The sequence below is a fragment of the Vulpes lagopus genome, chromosome 7 (assembly GCF_018345385.1).
Source record: "Vulpes lagopus strain Blue_001 chromosome 7, ASM1834538v1, whole genome shotgun sequence".
In the NCBI taxonomy this organism is placed as follows: Eukaryota; Metazoa; Chordata; class Mammalia; order Carnivora; family Canidae; genus Vulpes; species Vulpes lagopus.
The window spans coordinates 44989456-45015161 of NC_054830.1; the positions used below are offsets into that span (position 1 = coordinate 44989456).

The 25706-nt window shown below is 40.8% G+C and overlaps 2 protein-coding genes and 1 long non-coding RNA gene across 3 annotated transcripts in view; 1 reads left to right on the forward strand and 2 right to left on the reverse strand.

The window, feature by feature from the left end:
* LOC121496292 overlaps positions 1-3020 on the reverse strand; it is a 75105-nt gene extending 72085 nt beyond the window's left edge. Inside the window, exon 1 of the long non-coding RNA XR_005989140.1 lies at positions 2925-3020. This is a non-coding gene — a long non-coding RNA (uncharacterized LOC121496292). The remainder of the gene's footprint in view (positions 1-2924) is intronic.
* A 111-nt stretch (positions 3021-3131) lies between these two features.
* Positions 3132-13841, forward strand: LOC121496286 (histone-lysine N-methyltransferase SETMAR). Its single transcript, XM_041764728.1, has 2 exons — positions 3132-3313; positions 12332-13841. The coding sequence occupies exons 1-2, from the start codon at positions 3146-3148 to the stop codon at positions 13118-13120; spliced, it is 957 nt and encodes a 318-aa protein (XP_041620662.1). The 5' UTR covers positions 3132-3145; the 3' UTR covers positions 13121-13841.
* The window catches only part of SUMF1 (sulfatase modifying factor 1), a 124447-nt gene continuing 102349 nt past the window's right edge, over positions 3609-25706 (reverse strand). Inside the window, exon 9 of the mRNA XM_041764727.1 lies at positions 3609-4443. Within this exon, the coding sequence (XP_041620661.1) occupies positions 4345-4443 (99 nt within the window). The 3' untranslated portion in view covers positions 3609-4344. The remainder of the gene's footprint in view (positions 4444-25706) is intronic.

Sequence of the window (25706 nt, forward strand, 5' to 3'; positions counted from 1 at the left end):
TCAGCAGTCTGCCTTCAGCCCAGGGTGTGATTGGGCTCCCTGCATGGAGCCTGCTTTTCCCTCTGCCTATGTCTCTGCTGCTGTCTCTGTGTCTCTCATGAATAAATAAATAAAATCTTAAAAAAAAAAAAAAGCATGAGTCAAGGCTTAGGAGTTGTGTAATATAAATATGACTATCGGCAAGCCCATCCCATGAGATGGGCTATTTGCAGGGGTGGGAGGGATCTTCTCAGAAGGCGAGGAGTCTATGAGTTGGGCAGAAACCCCAGAAGTATCAACTACTATGCTTCGTTCTCATCAAAATGATTTCATTTACATAATCTTATTTGATATGAGATCCAGGTGCTACTCAAAATCTAGTAGTGATAGTTATAACTGGTGCTAACATTTCCAAACTATTCTATTCATGCTGTCATAAGCACCAACAAATATATAACTTCTGCTTACTTTAGGCCTTTGATCACTAGCTATAAAGTATATCCCAGATTAAGCTCAGATAATGCTAGTAAGACTGTGATAAAGGAATGGCTTCTCAGTACAAAATCATGCAGAACTTCATAAAAGCCCTGGGGAAAACAGAGAGAGAGAGAGAACCATCTCAATTACAGTCTATTTTTGTTTTAAAAAATGGGAAGGCCATATAGCCATACTTTAGCCAAAGATAATTTAACCTACAGAATATTAGAGTTTTACCATATTGCACATTTTTATTACTGATTAGATTAATTCTTCTACCAATAAAAAAAAGCCATAAGAAATTTGAATAATCAATGTAATAGGGGATCCCTGGGTGGCGCAGCGGTTTGGCGCCTGCCTTTGGCCCAGGGCGCGATCCTGGAGACCTGGGATCGAATCCCACGTTGGGCTCCCGGTGCATGGAGCCCTCTTCTCCCTCTGCCTATGTCTCTGCCTCTCTCTCTCTCTCTCTCTCTGTGTGACTATCATAAATAAAATTTTAAAAAAAATTTTTTTTAAATCAATGTAATATTCAGGCCCAAGGCTTATTCATAGCAGTCAATGTGTGGGCAACTCATTAATGTCCAGGAATACATTTTTTTTTTTTCACCATCTAGCTATAATATTTTTCAAAACAAACTTTGAAGATCCAGGTCCCTAGCAGTGAAGAGCAGGTGTCTAGAGAAAATAAGTTTTTAGACCCGGAAAAGATGAAAGACTGACTGCTTGGCACTCTCAAGACTGGGTATGTCAGCCTGCAAACATCCACTCATTATTTTAATCTCACACTATATAAAATACTTTTGGATCCTTTGCTAGCAAGATTAAAAACAAATTAAACTGAAGGGCTGACATGAACTGAGTATCTTATTCGGGAAGCACATTCACTGACAACTTCAGGAAAAAAATAAAATGTATGCTTCAAAATACCATTCCGAAAGGCAGACAAAACTACCACGAAAGAGCAAGCAAGAAAGAAAAAGAAAACAGCATGACAATCTCAAGTACAGGAGAGTGGTTCTTATTGCTCCTATAATTCTTTATTCCTAACATCCTTATAGTTCTTACTAATTTCTAGGTGTATGTAATTATTTGTTCGCTGGAAAGGAGCTCTCCTGAGGCATCATGTCTTCTTCATGGCCACATTCCCCAAATTGGAAAACATAACACTGTGCAATGTAAACACAGGATTTTAAACAAAATGTAGCAATGGATGTGCATCCTCAAAGACTACAGAAGCAGCACAAAGGTGATTTGGGAGAATGTCAGACTTGAAAAAAGTAACTTCAAGAATCCAAGAAAGAGGGACGCCTGCGTGGCTCAGCAGTTGGGCGTCTGCCTTCAGCCCAGGGCCTGATCCTGGAGACCCGGGATCGAGTCCCGCGTCGGGCTCCCTGCATGGAGCCTGCTTCTCCCCCTGCCTGTGTCTCTGCCTCTCTCTGTGTGTCTCTCATGAATGAATAAATTTTAAAAAAGAAAGAAAAAAGAATCCAAGAAAGAAACCAGAGCCTTAGACTAAGTAAAAAGAAATGAAAATGTGAAACACCACCAAAGTAGAATCAACAATATTTGGCCAGGAAACTCATAGCTATGGAGGTCTCGGGCGAGGAAGAAATATAGGGAAGTGCTTTGGTTTGTTACTCTAGTAACTGGCGATCATGGACAAATTACTCCCCCAGTTTGTTTTAAAGGAGAAAAGGAAGACTTGCACAAGAATTAGTCAACTCGGGTCATTGGGAGCTCGCGGCGTCTGTAAGACAGAAAGCAGAAACGTCCAGTCACCGGTTGCATCTCCACGACCTGAGCCAGGTTCCTGGATGTCCCGAACGTCTGAGCAGGAAGCAGAAGACTGGATACGTTGGAACAGTACTGGAAGCCGCGGCGGGAGAGGCGATGGCTGAGGAAGCCCAGGTGAGGCGAGGACAGGGCCTGGGGCAGAAAGCTGAGGGCCGCCCAGCGACCCCGCAGTCAGGAGGGCGCAGGACGGTCGCCAGGGGGCAGCGCGTGCCGGGCAGGCGCCGCAGAAGCTCAAGGACGCGGCGTTTCAGGCAGATGCGGCAGGACAATCGGGTCAGAGAGCTTTGAAGATGTTGCCCGGATTCACCAATTTCGAGGTTATCAGAATCCCTTGTTAGCGCCGTTTTTTTTTTTTTTTTTTTTTTTTTTTTTTTTTCTGGGAAAGGGGAAAGCTGCTAGGAAACCGAGGACTCCGGGAGCGGGCGCCCCCACACCTGCCTCAGGGCGCCCTACACCGCCATTCTGCCGCCTGAGCTCAAACCCTAGCACGCGCCACCCAACTTCCACGCAAGTCCCAGCACTTCAGAAACCCTGCTCCCCTGCCCTCACCCCTGCAGTCTTCGCGGGCCTCAGACACCTGACAAAGCGACCCCCCCCCCCAAGCCCTCCCTGGGAGGCTCACAAGAAGAATCAACGCACTTCATTTTGTAACTCAAAAGCTACGTCCGTACCTTCCAAAGCTTTATGTTATTTGTTGTGCATCTGGCCCAAGAGAGCGAGCCAGACCAAAAGGCAAGGAAGGCTGAGGGTCGAGGGAGGAGACGCCCTCACAGGCCACTCGGGAAAGGAGAGAGAAAAACTACGACTCCCAAGAGGCGACGGGGCTGCGGGGGGGTGCGGGACCACGGTTCCCAGCATCCTCCGCGTGCCCCAGGGTGGCAGGCGCGTCGAGATGGCGCGAAATGCCCACGAAAGCTGTGGAGCGGTGGCCATGCCATGCGGGATGGCAGCGTCTGAGGAGGGGCCTGAGGCCCCGAGCGAGCGCCTGGATGTCGCGCGCGGGTTGGAGAACGTGCCTGTGAGCGCGTGGCCCCCGGGGACCGAGCCAGAGCCCTTCCAGGTAGGGGGCGGGGCGCGGCCGGCGAGGGGGCGGCCCCGCGGCGCCGGCGCCCTTCTCTAGGGGGCGAGCCTCACCCGCCGCGTGTGCTGCGCGCGCAGCCAGCGGGGTGGGACTGGCGCCGCTCCACGTGGGGGGCGGAGCTGGGGGCCCGAGCGCGTTGCTCCCCCGCCTGGCCGTAAATCTGTGGACGCCTCTGATACCTCAAGTCTCGACTTTTTTTTTTTTTTTTTTTAATGATTTGGTTTATTTATTCACGAGAGACACAAAGAGAGACAGAGACACAGGCAGAGGGAGAAGCCCCATGCGGGACTCGATCCCTCACCGGATCATACCCTGGGGCAAAGGCAGCCTGAGCCATCCAGGCGCCCCTCGACTTTTTTTTTTTTCTCTCTTTTTCTTACTCTGTTGGCAGAGCTGTTTCCTGCAGAAATGGCTCTCTTCAAAGCACAGATTTGAGTCTTGTTCTATTAACCCTCCCTAATGACCTTAGCAAGAGTATTCTTTGCTCCCCACAGACTGGCAGTTTCCTGAAGGGCAGAACCCGGTGTTTTGAGAGGACCCTGAGAACCTGGCTTTTTTTTTTTTCTTCTTCTTCTTCTTCTTCTTCTTGGCTCTGGCCCCAGAACTCATCTAGGAGTCGGCGGCAAATCATTTTCCTCTCTGGTCTCGTGTGGAAGATAAGGCGTGGACCCTCTTAATGGATCTCCATTCACTAGGCTTATAAACTTAGTCCCTAGAGTGAGACTTTGCTGAGTCTCCCTCATGCTGTGAGGTCTTGGCCAAATGTAAACTCGCCTCAGCTAAGCCTTGGAATCATACCCCAACCCACCCCTCACCTCCAGCCTACGGTGAAAATAATAGTGCCTCCCGGATTGCTTTGAGAATTACAAGTAAAACACACTTCCTAGTTTACTAAAACAACTCAATAAATGTTCGCTGCTATTACCACATCAACACCCTTTCTGCTCTACCTTTCCCACCCCTCTGACCTTGGCCTACTCTTTGCCTTCGGAATATGACCAAGAAAACAATTATGCTGGAGTGGAAGAAGCGCTTGGATTTGGAGGTAGGAGAGCAAGGTTCAGGGCGGAGCCATCTCGGGCTATTTCTTGGAGTCTGAGTTTGTTCATCTGCAAAATGAAAATAATTAAAAATGCATGACCTTTGTCACATATACGGTTAATACCAAGCCCTGTATGTCCCTCCTTCTTCCTAGGGTTGTTGTGAAGATCAAATAAAAACGTAGACTCGGTAGCAGTTTTCAAAGAGTAAAGCAGGATGTTAATGTCAGGAAAGGTTATTTTTCCTCAAACTACTTTAGGGCAGTTTTTTGGTTAATAATACAGTTGGCTAGTACCCTATTAAACACTAATCCCTAAAAGCTTATTCAAGACCAAACATTGCTGAATGTCTGGTCAGAAACACTGTAAATGTTTTCTTTATTCAGGAAGTAATTGAGTGTATATAATGTGCTAGGCATTAAGCTAGACCTGGAAGATAAAATGGTGACAACCGTGCCTTTGAGCTTACAGGATCATATAGAAAGCACTTGGTTGTTATGGCCAGGGGCTGGGGGGGGAGGGGGGTGCTGAAGAAAGGAGAGAGGAAGCCGTATGATTGATACTTATACCTACAGTTGATAGGCATAAATGAAAATCTGGAGACCAAGCCTCAGTCCCACAGTATTCTAGCTGTGTGGCTATATGCATAGCCCTGGGTAGAGTTAGAGTTAGAGTTAGAGTTAGAGTTAGAAGTTAAGGTCCTTCCTCAAGGAGCTTATATAGTCTTACCAAGAAGATAAAACATACTTGAAACATTTATGACAAACCTAAAAGTGTCTTTAACTAGTTTGCTTTCCTATATTCATGGAGCACAAAACTTGTCTTATGAAAGGTCAAAACTGCTTGCTTACTCCAAGCTCTGCCTTCACAGGCATGTACACACATAAGAATTAAGGCTTGCAAAACTCAAGGTAAAAATAACTCTGTGTCTAGTTTGCTTTTGAGTACTGTGTGAAAAGGCAAAAAGAACATTCACATGTTCACACTGAAACAAGCCTATCATAATGCCATCTGTGTTGAAAACCACGTAGAAAATAAACTAATTGATTTTCTTGAACGGAGAGTTGAATCTAGCCTTTTTTCAGGTTTCTGAAACCAGTTTCAAACATATTTCTTAAGATTTCAACTTGGCCTTGACAAGAATTATCTGGCTCACAGGCTCTTAATAGCTAGCTGCTTGGAGCAAAAACAAACCCATGGGGTAGAGGCCAAGTACAAAGATTCATGTAGCGGGTGTTTTAGAACAACCAAAAAAGGAATGAAGATTTTCACAGCACTTCCTTTAGATTCAGAATCAAGGCCTAGGTTTTAAGCCCAAAATATTATGTGGTGTCGTACTTAAGTTTCTGGGGCTTCAATATAGAATGTGACTTAGAAAAGTCAGACTTTCAATAAGAAATTATCAAGAGCTGCAATCAAGCTATCAAAAGATATTTCCTAAGCCAGCTGCTCAGTGTCCAGTACTATGAAAAGTAACCCAACCCTCATTACCATGTCCCAACCCAACCACATGACCATTTGCTTGAGACATGTATTTGTTAGATAAGACTTACACATGTAATCAACCAGAGAGCCATACAGTCTATACCTAAAATTTAGATCCCAAAATTCATGCTATTAATAAGCGCAGGTCTAGTTCACAAAAGAGGAAAACTGTGTATAGCCACAGAGGTCATTTTCCTTTTCAACATGCTGTCTCCTGGTTTCCATTTTGGCTTCTCAAGTGACCATGGTTTATTTAAAAAAAAAAAAAAAGATTTAAGTTTTCTGTCAAAAAACTTGAAATCTCTGACCAGTTCTTCTAAGATCTGGTTTCTCTTATATTGTGTGTCACTGGTCATTTTGCATTTATTCCCAACTCTTGCATGATCAGTGTTTGCATTTTGATACATACCAAGAAGAAATTGTTATTATACAAAAAAAAAAAAAAGATAAAAATCCCACTCTCTGTGTCTTCTTTGTATTTTTCTGACTCTTTCTAAATCCCAGCACATGCATCTAACAAGCAATAAGGGAGGCAGTATTTGTGGATGAATGAAAGAAGTCTGTGCTGGGTCAATTCTAAGTTTCCCCCTCCTTAAGATGGATAAGTAATGGAAAATAAAAATATAAAAAATTATCTCCTAGACAAAATTTTGGTTTAACTGTGTTTGAACCTGCAAAGTTTAACGTCATAATCTTTGTTTTCACCACCCTACCAGAAAGCTTACATAATTCATATTGAACACTTAATGGGCCAGTCACTAGAGTAAGCTTTTTATGTGGAATGTCTCATTTTTTTCCTTCACAGCCACCTGTGAGATAGAAAGTAAATATTTAGAGCAGTTAAATAATGTGCCAGAAATATATGATGTTTTAAATATAAAATCTAGAAATAATATCTAGAAGCATTTAAGGAAGCTACTATTTTAAAAGTATAAGGTTCCTGGCATTGAGGACAGTGTTAGTTTTTAAATTTAATAATACCTGGGGAACAAGGGCAGATACAGGTATTACTCCTGTTTTATAGATGCAAACCCAAAATTTAGAAGGTAACTTGCCCTAAGTCACAATGCTAATAAGAGCCTGGTTCTGTATGTGTTTCCGTTAGGACATTCCATGTTCTACATTCAGAAGTTCTCCATTGGTTGTCTGGTGTTCAGGCCTGTCACAGGCCTATCTGGCCTCCTGCACACTTTGCCTTAGCCTCATCTCCCAACTGGAGACCTGAATTCTCATTAGCCATGAATATCTTTGACTCAGTTTTCCAGCTATTTCCTGGAATCACTGTCAGCCCTCACTGTGGGTACATCAATCAAGAGTCATTTGTTTGTAAGAAATAGACCAACACAAACTAAGTCAAGCAAAAAAGGGAAGGAATTGCCTCATAACAGCAAAGTCCAAGAGTGCTAACTATAGGAATATCTGGATCTAAGAACTCTAGTGGTGTCATCAGATACTTTTACCACCTCTACCCTTCGCACCCCTGTTCCCTTTCCTCTGGTTGGCTACACTACTCAGTAGGTCTTATGTGTGAGGTAGAACTGGAGAATGCCAGGTGAACACGTGGAATGAGAATGTCTCTTCCTGATAGTTTGAGCAGAAGTCTCAGAATTTTTTTTCATTGATATGTCTTAAGTACTGTGCCGACCCATGAACCAAACACTGTTGAAAGGAGCAAGTAATGACCTGATTAGCCAAGTCGCGTACCAGCCCAAACTGGATCCTCATCCAAACCAATGAGACAGGAGTGGGAACGGTTCCCCTGAGAGGAGTCAGGGTGCTTTTATCAGAAGAAAAGGAATGTTGGATAGGTAAAAATATGTCCTCTTATGGTCTCATTCCCCAAGCTTTGATCTCTCCTGGGTTTAGGGTAAGCAAAAAACCCTCAGGGTAATAACCTTTTTTGGACCAGTTTGGCCCTGGGCTTTGCTCCAGGAAGTAGAGGACAGACTATGGAAAGAGTTACAAATTGGGAGCATTTAAGCTCATGTCAGCTGACTCCCAGTTTGTAACGTACTTAACATTAGCTTTCAGATTCTCAAAAGTTAACAATTTGCATGGCATATTATTTTTTTAAGATTTTATTTATTTATTCATGAAAGAGGCAGAGACATAGGCAGAGAGAGAAGCAGGCTCTCTGTCGGGAGCCCCATGCAGGACTCTATCCCAGGACCCCGGGATCAGGACCCGAGCCAAAGGGATGCTCAACCACTGGGCCACCTAGGCGCCCTGGCACATAAATATTTGAATAGAGTATCAGGTCAATGACATCAGATTATTTCTAAAAGCAGTTTTCCTATACATAGTTAGATACCTGAAAATATGAATAATTACATAATCGTATGTTAATGTAGAACACAGTTTTCAAAAGATTATTCTCTAGTATAGCCATTTTTCTAAGTCAGGTGAAATACCTTTTTGTTTTTTTGTTTTGTTTTGGTTTTTTTTTTGTTTTGTTTTGTTTTTTTTTTTTGAAATATCTTTTTGGAATAGTATTTTACTGTTTATGGAGGAGAAAATGAAGATCTATGGAGAAAAAATGATTTGTGATTAAATATCGGTATCAGGGTTAAGGATTACATCCATCAAGGGAAAACAAATATTCTCTTTAAACAGGAAGTTTATCCAAAGGTCTCTCTTATCCTTTGGAAGGTGTCTACAGCTCATTTGGAATTAGATGCCCTTTATAATCTGTGTTTCTAAAAGACCTTAGATTGTGCATCAAGTTTAAATTCCGGAATTTAAAAAAAAACTGTACCATTAGATTCTCCAGGGTCTTTTTAAAATATATTAATAAAAATAAGCAAATAACAATATTTTTTCAAATCTATCCATATCCAAATAAGTTCAACAAAGAATAATATGTTCTTCTGGTTAGAAGACTATACAGTAAGTCAGGCTTGATTACAAAAGGAGTTATCTGTGTCCAAAAAAAAAAAAATCACTTTACAGTATAGTGATTTATACAGTACATCAAAAATATGTGCACCTTTAAGAAGAAATCAGTTTAAAAGAATTCTTCATGAAAAGTTTAACAAAGAGATGATAAAATCTTCATTTTACAAGTACATTTTAAAATGTCTCAGTAACCACTTACATTTCAACCTTGACTCTTTTAAAAGCTGGAAGTAGATTCTGTATAAGACAGCAGTCATTGAATTTGACTGATAGGGCATCTTTTTTAAGCCATTCTTTATCCCTTTAGGACATCTCCACTAAGCTAAAGCTGTAAGAAATGACACAAACAAGAGAAGCTATTTCCGCTCTCCCACCCCCAAATCACTTTTTAAGCAGCGTGTTGGCCTTCCCCCGCAGGTACTCCCACTCATCATCCTCCTCATCTTTCACAAGAGGATGTCAATCCTTACCCCAGCTTAACGTTTTTTTAAAATACAGGGTTTTGAGCCTAACTGGATAGCTCCACCGAGGCCTCCACAGGTAGTGTAACTACATGTTGTTTAATACTTTCTCCAAAGCCTGGCCCAGAGACGCGATATTAATGCATGATTGACTGACATACACGGCCCAGATATCCCTCTAGATACTCTAAAATCTATCCATGAATTAAGGCCTGTGTGGCTGGTCCCTTGCAGTACTACTGCTACTGACTGTGCTGTGGCAGCATGCCAAAAAGCCTTTATTGAGAGTCAGAATGAAAAACAGACCATGAAACTGTTTTCTGGAAAAGAATGGTATAGACAGACACATTGTGAAATTTCTCTCCAGTCTATATCAGAAAAAGTCAATGCTTCTTCTGAACTGTGAGATTATTTCTTATGGATAATGCAAGCCATACATCTATTTGTATTTCCCTCTTTGAAGAGGCTGTGCTTAGGCAAAACCAAATGTCCAGTTTATTTCTGCTACATACTGTGTGTGTCAAAGCTCGCTCAACTAGCTCTTCTTTTTCCCTTCACCTTATATTTATGTATTGTTCATTTATCTTAATTCCTTTTATGTCTCATTAAATCCTTTTTGGAGGGGTACCTGGGTGGCTCCATGGTTGAACATCTGCCTTAGGCTCAGGTCGTGATCCCAGGGGCCCTAGGATCCAGTGCTGCATCAGGTTCCCTGTAAGGAGCCTGCTTCTCCCTCCGCCTATGTCTCTGCCTCTCTCTGTGTCACTCTTGAATAAATAAATAAAATCTTTTTTTAAAAAAATCCTTGTTGGAACAAAGCAGGTGTGATATTGTGATTTTTAAAAAGAAATATGTATTTGCTCTTTGCCCCCATTTCTGGCACAGAGCTCCTAAAACCCTTGTTATTTACCAAGTAATGAAAGCCTCAAAAAGGTATCTTTTGTTATATTAATGAGGCAAGTTTTGGAAAAACACCTGAAGATGACAGCTGGCTGCCAACCAGCTGGTTGGCAGTGGAGCCAACCATATGATTAGAGTGTTGCAACTTTCAGTACCCTCACCCCTGACCTCCAACTGGGAGAGGGGCTAGAGGTTGAATCATTTGCCAGTAATAGCCAGTGATTTGATCAATCATGGTTATGTTATGAAACCTCCATAAAAACCCAAGAAAACAGGGGATCCCTGGGTGGCGCAGCAGTTTGGCGCCTGCCTTTGGCCCAGGGCGCAATCCTGGAGACCCGGGATCGAATCCCACATTGGGCTCCCGGTGCATGGAGCCTGCTTCTCCCTCTGCCTATGTCTCTGCCTCTCTCTCTCTCTCTCTCTCTCTCTCTCTCTCTCTCTGTGACTATCATTTAAAAAAAAAAAAAAACAGTTTGGAGAGCTTCTGAGTTGGTGAACACCTGAAGGTGCTGGGAGGGTGGCTTGCCTGGAGAACCCATGAAAGTTTTTCTCCCTTTCCCCATACCTTGCTCTAAGCATCTCTCCCATCTGGCTGTTCCTGAGTTCCTTTTATAATAAACTGGTATCTAGTACATAGGATTTTTCTCTGTGAGTTCTGTGAGCTATTCTAGCAAATTAATCAAATGCAAGGAGGGGATTTTAAGAACCTCTGATTTACAGCTTGTCAGCCACAAGTTCAAATAATAACCTGGACTTATGACTGGTGTCTGAAGTCCAAGGAGGAGGTCATGGGAACCTTTGATATGTAGCCCTTCAATCAGAAGCACGGTTGACAACCTGAGCTTACGACTGGTGTCTGAGGGGGTGGGGAGCAGTCTTAGGACTGACCCCTTCAACTGTGGAATGTGATGCTATTGGATAGTGTCAGAATGGAGTTGAGTTGTAGGATACCCACCTGGTGTCTGAAGCATTGCTTGTTAGAGGTGTGGGGAAACTCCCCACCACTACCACCACCACATTGAAATTGGTTCCAAGAACACTAATAGCAGTTATAAATAAATGAGTTACATTCCATATAAGCAAGAATTATTCTATACATAAAGAAATATGCTAGGCTCATAAGAGATAATTTCATCTTCCAAGGTTTGCAAATACGCTTCATTATGCTAGTGAGGAAATAACTAGAGATCAGGTCTTACATAGAGATTTTAGACTTGAGACTTTCTTTTTCTGTAATATGAGAAAATTTTCTATATTATCTCTTTATAATTTAGTAAAAACATTTCTGTATATATATATAATACATCTACATTTATTAGTATCTATATAACAAATACGATTTTTGGATGCAATTTCTTGGCCAATGCCTATTTTTAATTTTATGAAGACTCAAATAAAACTATAAAGTAATAGTGTCTTTTTTAAACATCAAAGAGTATTTAGGAATTTAGACCATCATTAACTTGGGAACTCCTAAGAAAAATCAGTGGAAGGCTCTTCCAAAAGCATTTTTCATTAATTTATTTATCATTCATGACTTTCTTCTCCCCAAAGAGCATCTGCAGTGACTCACTCACAATAAAATACATATATGCATTTATATTGTCAGATAAATGTAAAAAGATCAAGTGCCAAGAATAAAATACTTAACTGCTTTAAAAACTAAATTCAGCACTGATCTTTCTGATATCCAAAGCTAAGAGGGGAAAAAAATGAGTTCTAAACCTTTCAATTTTTGATAAGAGAAAAACATATATTTTTTCTTTTAGTTACTCCATACCTAAAATGAAACCACAGAATTTTAAATCCAAAAATTAATCTTATTTTTTAAATTGAAGAGATATGTTTCAAACAATATCTTAGTATATGTTGTCAGTTTTGTTTTAATCTATTTTTTTATATGTCGGAATTGGGAAGTGTCTCATCCAAAAACTGCTTGAAATGTGGGGTGTCTGGGTGACTCAATAAGTTAGGCAGATGCCTTCGGCTTGGGTCGTTATCCCAGGGTCCTGAGATTGAGCCCTGGTGGGTCAGGTTCCCTGCTCAGTGGGGAGTCTGCTTCTCCCTCTCCTTCTGCCTGCCGCACCTCCTGCTTGTGCTTCCTCTCTCTCTCTCTGTCAAATAAATAAAAATCTTTTAAAAGAAACAAGAAAAAGATATATATGAAATACATGACATGCCATGCTAACTTAGAGCATTTCTATTTTTTGCAGTATACTCCTGACCATGTAGCTGGACCTGGAACAGACGTTGATCCTACACAAATAACCTTTCCCGGATGCATTTGCCTCAAAACTCCCTGCCTCCCTGGTACTTGCTCCTGTCTCCGTCATGGGGAGAACTATGATGATAATTCATGCCTTATAGATATAGGATCGGAAGGAAAGTGTGCAAAGCCAGTTTTTGAATGCAATGTCCTATGCCAGTGCAGTGATCACTGCAGGAACAGAGTAGTCCAGCAGGGTCTGCAATTCCAACTCCAGGTGTTCAAGACGGATAAGAAAGGCTGGGGACTTCGTACCTTGGAATTTATACCAAAAGGACGGTTTGTCTGTGAATATGCTGGTGAGGTTTTGGGATATTCTGAAGTACAGAGAAGAATTCAGTTACAAACAATACAGGACCCAAATTACATTATAGCCATTAGAGAACATGTTTACAACGGGCAGGTAATAGAAACATTTGTTGATCCTTCCTGCATAGGAAATATTGGAAGATTTCTTAACCATTCTTGCGAGCCAAACCTGTTGATGATTCCTGTCCGAATTGACTCAATGGTACCAAAGTTGGCACTTTTTGCAGCCAAAGATATTTTGCCAGAAGAAGAACTCTCTTATGATTATTCAGGAAGATTTCTTAATCTAATGGACAGTGAAGACAAAGAAAGGCTAGATCACGGGAAAATAAGAAAATGTTGTTATTGTGGTGCCAAATCATGTGCTGCTTTCCTGCCTTACGACAGTTCACTGTACTGCCCCTTAGAAAAGCCAAACATCAGTTAGGAGTAAAAAACGTAGGAGAAACACGTTAGACCTCTCTCAGTGGGCAAGAGTCAGAAGGAACTGGGCATGTCCAGCTCAGCCCCTTCCTTGATCCTCTCTCAGAAGCAGTTTAGCCTGGGGGGAAGTCTGCTCTGTGCTAAGCACTTGAGCTTCGCTACAGGGGAGAACAGTGGTGGTCTGGCTCTGCCTGTGTCTGGCTGCAGAAGTTTAACTCAGGAATATGGCAAAGACTATAAATTGTCTAACAACACTCCTTATTCCCTTCTATAGTAGCATTCCTAATTTTTAGTTCGGTACTTTTGCTAGTTAGATGTGGCTAAATGACTACGTTCTAGCTAGTGAGATAGAAGCAAAAAAAAGATGTGTCTTTAAATGGAGACGTTTTTCCTTATCCCACTCTTTCTTCCTGTTGGCTAGAATGCATGCATTTAGCTGGAGCGGGGACATCCACCCTAGACCCCAGAATGACCCTAGAAAAGGAGGCCATACATAGCTAATGAACAAATATGAAAGGAGTCTGGGTGCCAGATACTCTGAAACTCTCTCACTCCTCTGGACTTTTAGGTGAGAGTCTCTCCCTCATTTAAGCCACGGTTAGTTTCAGTTTTCTAGCACTAGCACCAAACCTCATTCTAATGATCCAAGGAAACCCTTGTGGCTACATACCTAAGCCTTGCTTTCCCATCAATTTTATCAGTAATAAAGCTGATATTTTCATTTCTGTCTGACTCATGCATCTTATTTCTCATTTGCTTAGAAACATAAATCAAGGAAAAGGGCATGGTTGACTATCACCTGCTAAAACCCTAATAACTACCATGAGTAGTGAAAAATATAACCATGGCACTAACTTCCATGTACCTAACCAAAAAAAGTCTTAGAGGAAAGACATTATAAAATTTTTACTCTATACTGGCTATATTCCAAATATTGTGAAATTGTGCTTCAAAACTTTATAAACAACCTCCCTTCTCCATGTATTAATAATAAAAAAAAAAATAACCCTATCAACACACAAGAGGGGATGGAAGTTTTATAGTTCCATTTAAACTTCTAGAGAGGCAAACATCTTTAACTTCCTTCCTTAAAGCAAGGATATTAGAAAAACAATATGGAGATTTATCAGATATTTTGAAAGCTAAAATAACTATTTGGGTCCTATGGTATTTAATAAGTTCATTAATTTCTGCTCTACTGCATTTAAACCCTACCACCAGGAGGCCCTAACACTTTATAAGTTAAAGGGATCCACATTATACATAACATCACTTTTATATGATATCATAAGTAAGATAGTTGTTATATACTTTAAATGAGTGAAATGTATGGCATAGGAATTTTATCTCAATAAGCTATTAAATAAGAAGTATATTAGGGTTTGCATGTTTGAATTATATTATTTTCAGAAATGGTTCTGTGTGAATAAAGAATAGAGAGTGCTCATAAAATGTCCCACACTACAAATGTGTGATGTCAAACACAGAACAAATTTTTCCTCCAATCTAATCATTTCTCCCTGCAAACCTTCCTCTAGAACTTTGCTTTCTCTGAAGGAGTCCTGCTTGTGGCAAAGCAGCTTGTATCACTCATTTCAAGATGGACTTTCTTCTCCCCATAAGCACTTCTGATAACCAAGGTACTTCAGAAGCAGTAAGGAAATAGAAGGAAAATGTTCGGCTCACTGTTTAATTCTATAGATACTCTTTCCTACTTCCTTTAGCCCTTTCTCTATTGAGTATCACCATCTGTAAATCAGAGATACTCCCAGAGGACAATCTTCAGAGACATAAGCAACATCTTTCTCTTGGTGCCTCTGCCAGAGACAGAACTCACTGAACACGGACCCTGGGAATTTTCTGTACTCATGCACAAGTTTATTCTTAAACAGCACATAGCCCTGGAAATCGGATTCCTAACATAAGAGTCCACATAGTCTATTCCAGGTCTTTTCTAAACACTGAGTTAACTGCATTTACTTTCTTGCCTTGTTTTTACAAATGGTGACACTTCTATTTTTGAGAACAAACATTAAAAGATATATATTTTTATTATCAATATAAAAATATATATAAACTTTACAACTATAAAGTACTGCAAACTCGAAGTTTAAAAGGTGGCATATATCTTCATGAAATTAAAACATAAAAATTGGCTTTGAAGTCAATTTCCACTGACTTCATTAAGAATGTGGAAATGTGGGGGCAGCCCGGGTGGCTCAGCGGTTTAGTGCCGCCTTTGGCCCAGGGTGTGATCCTGGGGACCCGGGATCGTGTCCCACGTCAGGCTCCCTGCAAGGAGCCTGCTTCTCCCTCTGCCTATGTCTCTGCCTCTCTCTCTCTGTCTGTGTCTCTCATGAATAAATAAACAAAATCTTTTAAAAAAAAAAAATGTGGAAATGTGTATCTTGGAAACGATTTTGGCCCAAGAATAATAAAGATCATACTTGGAGAATACAGCTTTCCAAATTTTTTTTTGATGATTTTTTAAAATTCCTCATTAATGTTTACAAATTATCAGTGGCTAAATAAAAATTTTTGCCTTAACCGAAAAGATTCTTTCTCCCTCTTGTTCTCAATATGAGGTCTCAGTACCAGTTAGCTGGGCAGCATAAGGCAGGAGTGGATTCAGGACATTGATAGAAGAGAAACTTGGATAGACAGATTTTAAACACAGTCTTCTTAAAAAGGGGAGGGAGGTGGAATTTGCCCAAATTGTTTTCATTCCCTTGAGTGTTCAAAGTGTTTTATTTGTGTAGCATATTTCTAATTACAGCTTTGGCACTGAAATTTATTAGTGTTGAGCAAGTCACTGAACTACTCTAAGTCTAAATTCCCTTTTCTGAATAGAGCAATATTGGGAAGATCAAATGAGTTAACACTTGTGAAGGATTTAGCACAATTACTCAGCAGCATTAGGATCATTACAAGTGTTAACAAAGATGTGGAGAATTTGGAACCTTCATATATTGCTGGGGGACTTGTAAAATTACACAACTATTTTGTAAAGCCTTTGGGTTACTTCCTTAAAACATGAGATATAAAGTAACCACATGTTCCAGTAACTCCGTTCCTAGGTGTAGACCCAAGAGAAAAAAAAACATGTCCTCAGAAGAGCTTGTGCACAAATGTTCTTAGTGGCATTATTCATAATAGCCAAAAACCTGGCACACCCCAAATGTCCATTGACTGTTGAATAAACAAAATGCAGTATCCTTACTGTGGAATATAATTCAGCCAGAAAAAGCACGAACTACTGAGATACGCCACCACATGGATGATCCTTGAAAATTTTATGCTAAGTGAAGGAAACCAGGCTACATATTAAATGATTCTATTTCAATGAAATACCCAGAATAGGCAATTCCATAAAGATATAAAGTAGATTAGTATTTGCCAGTGGCAGGGAGGGAGGGTGGGAGGTATAGGAAGTGATTGCTAACAGGTACAGAGTTTCTTTTTAGTGTAAATATACTAAAAACCACTGTCAGGGGGGAGTTTTATGTTATGTGAATTATGCCTCCATTAAGTCATTACAAGAAAAGGAAAGAAGACATAGGTGCCTCTCCCTTGGAAGCTGGTTCCCGATAACGCTGAACGCTCCTCTCAGGAAACACACTTCAGGGAAATGCTTCTCCACTCATCTTATATCCTCAAAATAAAACAGAAGTGTGCTTAATGCTGTGATTGTGGCCATTACCACTATCAGAGATGTGCACTGCTTCAGAGTTCAGTGAGATTTTGAAGAGCAGAAGTGTTTGGCTTAATTAGAACATGAATGAATGAATGAACTTGTCAGATGCTTCCTCTCAGCATGAATTCAATTCTTGAATAACAAAGTGTGGCTCCCTTGTAGTGTTGAATGTCAGTTTTCTTGCTTCTCTTTCTGTTTGTAGTTTCGGAGGTACTCCCACATTAGCACTGTATTCATAACAGTTGCACATGGAAACAAATATTTTGCAACATTAAACAATTCATATTACTTTTAAACCTGTAGATGTGTGAGTCTAGAAGTTTGATATTGGTTCTGCATGTTATTTCACATTAGTTGATTCTCATTACATTAAGAAATAGTTAAAATGGCAATTTAAGTGATAGTTGTTTATTTATGAAATTAAACTATGTTCTGCAATAATAATTTACTAAATGTGATCGCATTACAGTGTTTGAACAGGATAAGTAAATTTCATGGTTTATTTTCAACTCTGTCTTTGCAGGGTGAAGCTTTTTCAAATTGAAATTAATAAATTATCAAAGAGCTATGCTGACTCCAGAAAGATGGTCCATTTGGTATCATTGTTAATAGAACACCAACTATGTGAAAATCTTGCTTATAACAACACAATCAATAATTTTACTAAAAAGAATATAAGAAAAAAACAGATTTTTTTGAAATAAATATGTAACAATTTATGATGTAGGTCATAATTTTATTATCCATCTAAACATGGCCAGCTCAGTTGGATGCCCAGGCATGAATGAGAATAATTAAATTTAGTCATATTTGATATTTTGCCAACTTTTAGTCATATAAAAAAACACAACTTTATACATGCTTTCCATTCTTGTGGTTATGAAGATATTTTTGTCTGAGAGGAAGAGAACTTGGTTTATAACTTTTAACTATTTCTACATATTGCCCATGGCTCTCTCACAAGCTGTCCTGGCACACCCCAAATGTCCACTGGGGTGTGCCAGGGGAAGGAAGGAACTAGCTTCCCTGGCAAGGCTCACATGAAATAATGGATATGTATAAGCTATAAAATACCACGTAGATTTAGATATCATTTCTGACATATTTCTGGGTTAACACTGTGGTATGTAGAACAGAAAAGACAGCATATTATCATAGACATCTTTGGTTACATCAATATTCATGGTACGTCAGGTTCTTGGTGGTACAGGTTATGGAAATATTAGAATAAATGACCAAAGGAGGTTGTTAGTCATTTAAATGAAAGGATACCTGTCTTTGGTCATTTAAGCATAGCTAGACTTATAAGCAAAATCTCAAGTTGGGAGTTCCCTTTTGCTTTATAACTATTAGGGATTTCCCCAGGATAATAAAAATCCTCTCTCTTTTTGTAGATATTGTTATTTAGCATTAGTTTTTGCCTCATTGCCCAAAACTACAAGTCATCCGGACCTTTTACTCCTCCGAACGGCTGATCAACCACTAAATCCTATAAATTCCCTCCATGATACATGTCTGAAATCCATTTTATACACCTTGTTACTGTTTTATGCCATGTGTCCATCATTTCTTCCCTGCAACAGCCTCTCTCACTCCAGCTTCACCATCTCCACTGTGCATTCTCCCCACCTCTAAACCCATCCATGACTTCTCATCACAACATGACTAGAAGGCCCCTGACTGCCTTTCCACCTCATCTCTCACTTTTATTTCTCTCTTTGAAAAGCCATGACCTCTCTCATCCCTCATCTTGACAACTGGTATTCCCTTCTGGAAGAAGCTTAAGGAAGCAGGTTGATTACCTTTGCCTGCAGAGGGCATTAGAAGGAGTGTGTGTGTGTGTGTGTGTGTGTGTGTGTGTGTGTGTGTGTGATGATGATGATTTACTTTAAATTATTCTTACCCTTGCCTTCTTTGTAGAGAATATTCTGGATTTTCTTCATCCTGAAATCTTATTCAGATATTGTTGGGACTTCTTACCCTCCATTTCCTATGCTGCCTGTTTACATGCGTACTTGGTAGCTAAAATAACAAGAGAACCAGCAATATATTCTATTTTATTTCCTTTTCTCTTCTTCCTTCCTTTCCTCCTTCTCCCGTGTGTTTGCTGCTAGCTGGCTATTCCCCACTTCCATAGCCTGTTGTCTCCTTGTCATTTACCTTCCTCCACCACCTGCCCAGTCTTGTCCTAAAGACCACATTCCCACGGTTGAACTGGGAAAATACAAATTATTTGATTTATCATATAACCATGCCTGCCAGGTACTGCTTGGCTAACTTTGTTAGTCCTCTGGTCCAGACATATTCAAAGCTCCCTGTTTATAATGGCAGCCAATTACAGAGTGCTGAGGCCACTAATTACAATCTCCACGTCCCATGGCCTCTGCTCACCCATGCCCTCCTCTCTGACCAGCCCACATTCCACCTTCCTCCTACCCCTTGACCACTTCTCCCTTCTTTTCCTAAACATCCACCACCTCAAAGCATTTGTGAATAGTAGGTGGACAAAGAAAAGTGCTTCCAAACAAATCTGAGACTTATTTCTCCTAGCCTGTATTTGAACATAATTGAACTCAATTAGAGCTTCCATTTGCCCTCAAGAGGTTTTACATTTGTTTATATTGTTTATATTGGAGGTGTCTGCTTTGTTATCAATCTGTTCCTCCTGTCTTCCTCAACTCATTAAAATAACCTCTTTCCCCTCCCCTCACCTCCTTCTGCCCTACCCCCCAATCATGGACTCATTGGTATACATCTTCAGCCTTTTTCAAGGGTGGAAATTAAGGACAGCTCAAAGACTAATCCTTGACCTTCCACAGACACCAGAATGTCCCACTATCTTAAATGGCCCTATAGAAATTGCTCCCAAAATTCTGACTAATTTAAGAAAATGTTAGCTATTAAATTTTTGACTTTTTAGAAGAGTATTTCACAGTAAACTAATATTTACTATCACCATTCTTCCAGAAAGAAAAGGCATTTTAACACAAGGAAAAGGGGCACAAAATCACTTGAAATCTCTTAGCAGTTCTTCAAATGAAGTCAGTATAGCTTTAGAAACAATATGACACGTTGTCCTTACTTTTCTTTGCCAAGACCAGCACTTGGGAAGTAGTTCTGGCTGAACAAATTAGTCATCTAAACAGTTCTGTTATTCATTCATTCATTCATTCATTCAATTCATTCATTTGTCAAATACCTAGTTTGTGCTATGTGGTGTGAGGTCGACTTCTTGAGCTCTTAATTCATTTAGCAAATGTTTGTGAGCATCTACTATGCTACATTCTGGACATTGGGACAAAAAACAATCTTTATTCTCTAAGTATTCATAGTCCAATTAGAGAAAAACAACAACAAAAAATTAGAGTGAGAGGGTCTCAATTTAGGATCCATGTTTTATGTCTACATTTCATAGGTCTTTGAAACATTTTAATTTGGTGTGTGTGCAAATTTGACATTTATGGATTGGTTTATGTCTAGCTCCCCATGAGACCATGAACTCCTTGAGGACTGGAACCAGGTCCATTTTTGCTTTACTATTACTCTGTAGTACTTAATGGGCATTGTCGAGTGAACAAACTACTAAATGTTAGTGTGATGAATCTGACATTATCTTTAGGATCAAGTCCAAATTCTTTACCAAGGCGCCTTCATTCCTCAATCTACTGTTTGAGCGAAGCCCCATAACTCCCTTCTCATTTCGTTATCTGGCCCATCTGGGTAGCTCTCTCTTTCCTAAACAGGCCTGAGGATAAATTTGGCTCACTCTGCTTTCCTCCCTTGGGACATCTCCCATCTCAGATCCTTCTACCCCTCCCCTCATTGTTTACTGACTTCTTTCCCATCCTTCTTTATTTTTTTAAAGATTTATTTATTTGAGAGAGAGTGAGTGAGTGAGAGAGAGAGCAGGAGCAAGGGGAGGGGCAGAGGGAGAAGCAGCCTCCCCGCTGAGCAGGGAGCCTGATGTGGGGCTTTATCCCAAGACCCTGGGATCACGACCTGAGCCAAAGGTAGATTCTTAACTGACCAAGCCACCGAGGCACCCCTCCCGACGTTCTTTAAAGTCTCAACTCAAATCCCATCTCTGTGAAGCATGTGTTTGAGTTCCTCAGGAAGAAGACTCTGAGAGGAGGGTGGGAATGTGAGGAGATGATTACGGGGTGCTGTTGAGATCAGCACCTGTAGAATGTAAGGAAAGCAAGCAGACTGGGTAAAGAAAAAGTTGGGCTGCAATAAAATCTCAACAAAGGCCACAGCCAACCCAAGGAGCTCTGAAGCTAAGGTGGCCTTTCAGGGTTGCCTCTCGTTGAAATGAGAAGTAGGGCCTTTTTTTTAAAAAGACATATTTATTATTTGAGGGGTAGAGGAGAGAGAGCACATGCATGTGCACATGCGAGAGGGGGGAGCAGCAGGGGGAGAGAGAGAGAGAAGGAGAGAACCTCAAGCAAACTACGTGCTGAGTGCAGAGCCTGATGTGGGGCTCGATGCAGGGCTCAATGCCAAAACCCTGAGATCATGACCTGAGCCAAAATCAAGAGTCGGTGGCTTAACCGACTGAGCCATCTAGGCACCCTAAAGTGGGCTTTTAAATTCCTGCATTAGCAGGTCACTGATGCAGACTGCCTCTGGAAAGGGGTGGGGTCTCAGATGAGAAGACCTCTCATCAGCACTCTCAGCAGCTACAGAAATAAATCCTTCAGTCCTTCAGGGGGTATGGCCACAGCACACAGCACTCACTTCACCAATATTCTCAAGTTTTTATCACTCATCAAAATCATCCAGAGGGCCCCAATGCTAGAGTTTTTGATTTAGTAGATCTGGAGTAGGACCTGAGAATTCGCATTCCAGAAGTCTCCAGATGATGCTGAAGCCCCTGCGCTGCAGACCACACTTTGAGGACCACCACAGAACACACTGTGATCACATAAAGCCTCAACCCATTAATTTCTGACATTTACATTGCTCTTACCACTTGCTGCCTGCCTTGTGCTGTATAATTTGGGTGTATCATCTTTTCCTGAGTCTCACCCTCTTGAGATTGCAAAATTGACATGTCATGTTATGGTTTATGTTTGTTATGGACAGAATATTTGCATCCCCTCAAAATTCATATATCAAAGCCTTAACTCCCAATGTGATGGTATTACTTCCCATGGGAGGTAATTAGATTTAGATAAGGTCATGAGAGTGGGGCCCTCACGATGGGATCAGTGCCCTTCTAAGAAGAGGAGGAGATACCTATGTCTGTCTGTGGTGTCTCTCTGTCTCTCTTTTTCTCCACAAGCACACGTCAAGGAAAGGCAAGGTGAACACACAGGCAGAAGACAGCTGTTTCTAAGCCAGGGAGAGAGGCTCACCAGACACTGAACCAGCCAGCTACTTGATCTTGGACCACTCGGACTCCAGAACTTCAAGAAATAAGTATCTATTGCTTAAGCCATCCAGTCTATGGTGTTTTGTCATAGCATCCCAAGCTCACTAAGACAATGTTCTTCCTGAAAGTACATGGAAAGCCACTAGCAGAGTTGGAGGAAAGTGGGGACATGACCACATCTATATTTCTAAACGAAAAGGCTAGAGTGGGAAGAACTGATTCGATTTGGAGGACAGAGGTTTGTCAGAGAGGATCCAGGGACACCGATTAAGAGATTTATGGTAATCGGAGGGAGATGTGTTGTAGGTAGAGAGAAACAGCCTGACAGGTGAGTTTTTAGAAGGTAGTAGTACCAAGCCCCGCAGATGGACTAGATGCGGGAGATGAGAGAGAGGGAGAGGTCAAGAATGATGCTGTGGTTTCTGGCGTGTGCACCTGGACGTACTGAGGCACGTTTCCTGACCACTGGGAGAGCATCAGTGTGTAGGACACAGGGTCTCAGATACAGGGCTTTGACGCATTGGGGGGAGGGGGTATTTATTCTCAAAAGTATGAAATTAAACATGCTTTAAAAAATTAACTCAAAAAAAATAATTAATAAATAAATAAAATAAAAAATTAACTCATTAACTTGCTTCATTTTTCTTCTTCTTCCTCCAAACCTGATTTTTCCACATATTATCCCCGGGGTAAGGAGACGTAAGTGATTTGGTTTTTGTCTTCAGGAATGCTTCTTTGAATATTTGACCATCAAAAACCAGTTTCAAATCTCATAAGAGAACATCTTGTTCTGAACTGGCTGTACCCAAAAGAAAAAAAAAAAAAGTGACAAAGAACATCACATGGGCTGGCATTGTTGCCAGACAGTATCAGCATCTTACCAAATTTGTTCTCCCATCTCAGTTACAAGTCCTAGCCAGTCTAGGAATGAGAGAAAAAGGAGAACAATAGGAAGGGAGACAGAAAGCAGAATATGATCAGCGTAGATACCGGGTTAGTTCAAGCAAACCTCCTATGATGAAGCAGAGGTGTTTAAAATAATGATACATTTGGGAGACTAAAGGCATTTTGGTTTTTCTAAAGGAATGTTTTTTCCTGTTTAAATCACATTTTATTATTTTTTCCACTTAAATCAGTCTGTATTACTATGATTATTTTTGTAATGTATATCTTTAAATGGTTTTAATATATAACATTTTAATATCTAATATCTTGTGGAATAAATTTTAACATGACAAGGTGGCAGAAAAGAAATGTGCCTTCACTATTCAACTCAAATACACAGGTAACATTCTGCAGTACTTTTATTTTATTTTTTTTTTAATTTTTATTTATTTATGATAGTCACAGAGAGAGAGAGAGAGAGATGCAGAGACACAGGCAGAGGGAGAAGCAGGCTCCATGCACCGGGAGCCTGATGTGGGATTCGATCCCGGGTCTCCAAGTTCGCGCCCTGGGCCAAAGGCAGGCGCCAAACCGCTGCACCACCCAGGGATCCCTCTGCAGTACTTTTAAAATCTAGGCTTATTTTTCCCTTTTTCTCGTTTTATCCTTCAAGATACAATTGATGTATAACATTGTGTAAATTCAATGTGTACAGTTGTGTTAACGTGAAAGATGTTTATAACATGTTATATATTACAATATGATCATCACCCTAGTGTTGCCTAACACCTCCATCAAGTCACATGATTACCACTTCTATTTTGTAGTGAGAACATTTAAAATCTAGTTTCTTAGCAACTTTGAAATACACAAATACAGTATTGTCGATGATAACCCCAATGCTGTGCATGAGATCCCCAAAACGTATTCATCTTTTAACCTTAAGCTTTAACCTTTAAGATTTAGGAGTCTCTTTCTCATCCTGCTATGAACAAATATATAGCTTTTCTCTTCTATTTTTTTTTATTAACAGATAGGTTTTAAAATTTCAAAAAATCAAGAGACTTATAAGGCTATAAGCAACGGGATTTTTTTGGAACCTATTATTTGAAATAGTTTAAGGTACAACAAGCATTCCTTAAGCATTTGTCACCAGGCAGAGAACAAATGGATTCTTTAACCTTTTTTCCCTTTAAAAAGACTATCTCTTTACCAACACACCTTTTTTTTTGTGGCTCCCTAGGCACGTTGTCCACCCCCCCCACCCACTGCCACAAAAATATCAAAGGTGATGACAAATGCTATTCACACTCTTTTTTTTTTAACTAAGAAGAAATTCAGCTGGAATTCTCCAATTGCAGTTTAAGTTGATTTGTTTATAAATAGTGCCACTCTGAGGACGTACAAGGCAATCAGTAATAATTTATCCTCTGTCACAAAACCAACTTGGTTATGAGTGTTGCAGACATTCTGGGACACAAAAGTTGCAATCTCCAAGTTTAAATTGCAAAACCCAAGTCCAGGAACACCTGGGTGGCTCAGTGGTTGAGCGTCTGCCTTCAGTTGAGGGCATGATCCCGGGGTCCTGGGATCGAGTCCTACATCGGGCTCCCTATGGGGAGCCTGCTTCTCCCTCTACCTATGTCTCTGCCTCTCTCTGGGTCTCTCATGAATAGATAAGTAAAATCTTTAATTAAAAAAACCTACAGGTCCCAACAAAGAAATCACATGCCACGGATAGCCAAGAGGCCACATATCATCAAGAAGCTGCTAGCAGGTTGACTTTAGATTCCCTTCCCACACATGTCCAAACCTCAGGTCATTTAGCCAAGATTTCTGAAGCACTCACTGCATACCAGCTATTGTTCGGGTGCTTCGATACTACAGTGAGCTTTCTGTTGCTTTAGTTTTGTTCTGATATTATTAAATAATCTCTACACCCAAAATGGGACCCAAACTAAGAACCCTGAGATCAAGAGCCGCATGCTTTACTGCCTGAGCCAGCCAGGAGCCCCACTGTTGTTTTTTCAAAGCTACCAAAAAGCAAACGCTACTCTTTAATTTCATGAAGCTGGTTTTACCTTGGTTTTTACTTCACCCAGGAATCCCCATCAAAGAATTCCAGAGTGGAAGGTTCTTTGAAGATTGTGAAATGAGGGGTGCCTGGGTGGCTAAGTCAGTGGAGCACCCAGTCCTTGGTTTCAGCTCCAGGCAGGATCTCAGGGTCCTGGGATCCAGCCCCATGTCAGGGTTCTGCACTCAGCCAGGAGTCTGCTTCAGATTCGCTCTCTCTCTCTCTCCCTTTGCCCTTCCTCCCACTCACACTAGGCTCTCTCTCTCTCTCTCTCTCTCTCTCTCTCAAATAAGTCTTTTAAAAATTATAAAATGAGAAGTCTACAACAGGGCTATGTGAAGGGAAGCACATACATTTTTTTCTGTCTCATCTTTCTCCCAAATGATTTTATATCATTCCGGAGGAGTCAAGAAATAGAGCCTAATGTAGAAGCAGCATCTGTCACTCAGTAACAGGGCCACCAGATGGATAGATCAGTGACTTCCAGGAGCAACTGTCCTAATCTAAAGCCTCCAGGCAGAATTTTCCTGATCACCCTCTTCTCCTTCTTCCTACAGCAAAGC